The following is a 2,088-nucleotide window of genomic DNA, read 5'->3' as shown; positions in this document are numbered from 1 at the left end:
ACTCTGTTGCTCAGGCTGGAGTGCAGTGGCATGATGTCAGCTCACTGCAACCTCCACCTCCCGAGTTCAAGTGATTCTCCTGCCTCAGCCTCCCAAGTAGCTGGGACTACAGGTGCATGCCACCACGTCCAGCTAATTTTTCATTTTTAGTAGAGACGGGGTTTCACCATGTTGGCCAGGTTGGTGTTGATCTCTTGACCTCGTGATCCGCCTGCCTTGGCCTCCCAAAGTGCTGGGATTACAGGCATGAGTCACTGTGCCCGGCATTTTGGCCGCTCTTGAAATATTATAAAACAAATATTCTGGAAAGCGATTTAAAATTGGAGTGTGGTGGCTCACGTCTATAAGCTCAGCACTTTGGGAGGCCAAGGTGGGAGGATCGCTTGAGCCCAGGAGTTCGAGACTAGTCTGGACAACATAGCGAATACTTGTCTCCACTGCTACTACTACTAATAAAAAAAAACAGCCTGGGGCCGGGCGCCATGGCTCACGCCTATAATCCCAGCACTTTGGGAGGCCGAGACGGGTGGATCACGAGGTCAAGAGATCGAGACCATCCTGGTCAAGGTGAAACCCCATCTCTACTAAAAATACAAAGATTAGCTGGGCATGGTGGTGCACGCCTGTAGTCCCAGCTACTCGGGAGGCTGAGACAGGAGAATTGCTTGAACCCAGGAGGCGGAGGCTGCAGTGAGCCGAGATCCTGCCATTGCACTCCAGCCTGGGTAACAAGAGCAAAACTCCATCTCCAAAAAAAAAAACAGCCTGGTGTAGCAGTGTGCGCCTGTGGTCCCAGGAACTCAGGAGGCTGAGGCAGAGGATTGTTTGAGCTCAGGAGGCTGAGGCTGCAGTGAGCTGAGAACACGCCACTGCACTCCTGCCTGAGCAACAGGGCAAGACCCTGTCTCAAAAAATAATAAATTAAAAAAAAAAATGTCCGGGTGGGGTGGCACCAGGTTGTAATCTTAGCACTTTGAGAGGCCATGGTGGGAGGATTGCTTGAGGCCAGTAGTTCAAGACCAACCTGGCCAATATAGGTAGACCCCCCATCCCATTACTTTAAATAATAATAATAAATTACAGACTTCTGGGACCTGACGCTTTGAAACTATGTTTACAAACTGTGGAGTGAAGCTGTGAAGTTTCTGTCCTGCCCCAGTGATGTGCACCTGGTTGTTTTTTTTTTTTTTTTTGAGACAGAGTCTTGTTCTGTTTCCAGGCTGGAGTGCAGTGGCGCGATCTCAGCTCACTGCAACCTCCACCTTCCAGGTTGAAGCGATTCTCCTGCGTCAGCCTCCCAAGTAGCTGGGACTACAGATGCATGCCACCACGCCCAGCTAATTTTTGTATTTTTTTTTAGTAGAAACGGGGTTTCACCATGTTGGCCAGGATGGTCTCGATCTCTTGACCTCGTGATCCACCTGCTCTTAATAAGCCTTGACTATAGTCCAGTCTCTCCCTGATTTCACCAACAGGGAACTGAGGCTGAGAAAGGGGCAATAACCGTCCAGGGTGATTTTCCTCTTTCCCCAACTTCCCTTTCATCTTCTGGGGCTCCCAGGAGGTCCAAGGACTCAGGCAGCCCCGTTTATTCAGTCCCCCCAGTTTCATACCCCAAGCCATGGCTGGGAGCTCGGCCAGCTACGGTTGTGACCCCCAGGGTCAACGTGACCTTGAGGTGCCGGGCACCCCAACCCGCCTGGAGATTTGCACTTTTCAAGTCTGGAGAGACCGATCCCCTTCTCCTCCGGGAGGTGTCCTCGGAGCTGGCGGAGTTCTTCCTGGAGGAGGTGACTCCGGCCCAAGGGGGAAGTTACCACTGCTGCTACGGGAAGCCAGACTGGGCGCCGAGTGTCTGGTCCCAGCCCAGCGATGCCCTGGAGCTGCTGGTGACAGGTGAGGTCCTGGGGTCTCGGCGGAGAAGGGGGTGGAACAAGGGAGGCAGGGAAGGACAGAGAGATACAGGGAAAGAGATACAGAATGAAGTGAGCAAACTGATAGTTTCACAGACACAAGGAAAGAGACATAGTGCGGGGGGTGGGGGATGGGGGAGTCGGGGGAGAGAGAAAGAGAGAGAGGGAGGGAGGG

At 52.8% G+C, this 2,088-nt stretch overlaps 1 protein-coding gene across 1 annotated transcript in view; it reads left to right on the top strand.

The window, feature by feature from the left end:
• Positions 1 to 2,088, top strand: part of OSCAR (osteoclast associated Ig-like receptor) — a 7,657-nt gene that overhangs the window by 3,356 nt on the left and 2,213 nt on the right. The window contains exon 2 of the mRNA XM_037727657.1: positions 1,475 to 1,985. Coding sequence (XP_037583585.1) covers positions 1,475 to 1,985 — 511 coding nt within the window. The remainder of the gene's footprint in view (positions 1 to 1,474; positions 1,986 to 2,088) is intronic.

The sequence above is a fragment of the Cebus imitator genome, unplaced genomic scaffold (genome assembly GCF_001604975.1).
Source record: "Cebus imitator isolate Cc_AM_T3 unplaced genomic scaffold, Cebus_imitator-1.0 Scaffold235, whole genome shotgun sequence".
In the NCBI taxonomy this organism is placed as follows: domain Eukaryota; kingdom Metazoa; phylum Chordata; class Mammalia; order Primates; family Cebidae; genus Cebus; species Cebus imitator.
Note: the sequence above shows the minus strand (reverse complement) of the source record. Positions and strands in the feature narration are given on the sequence as shown.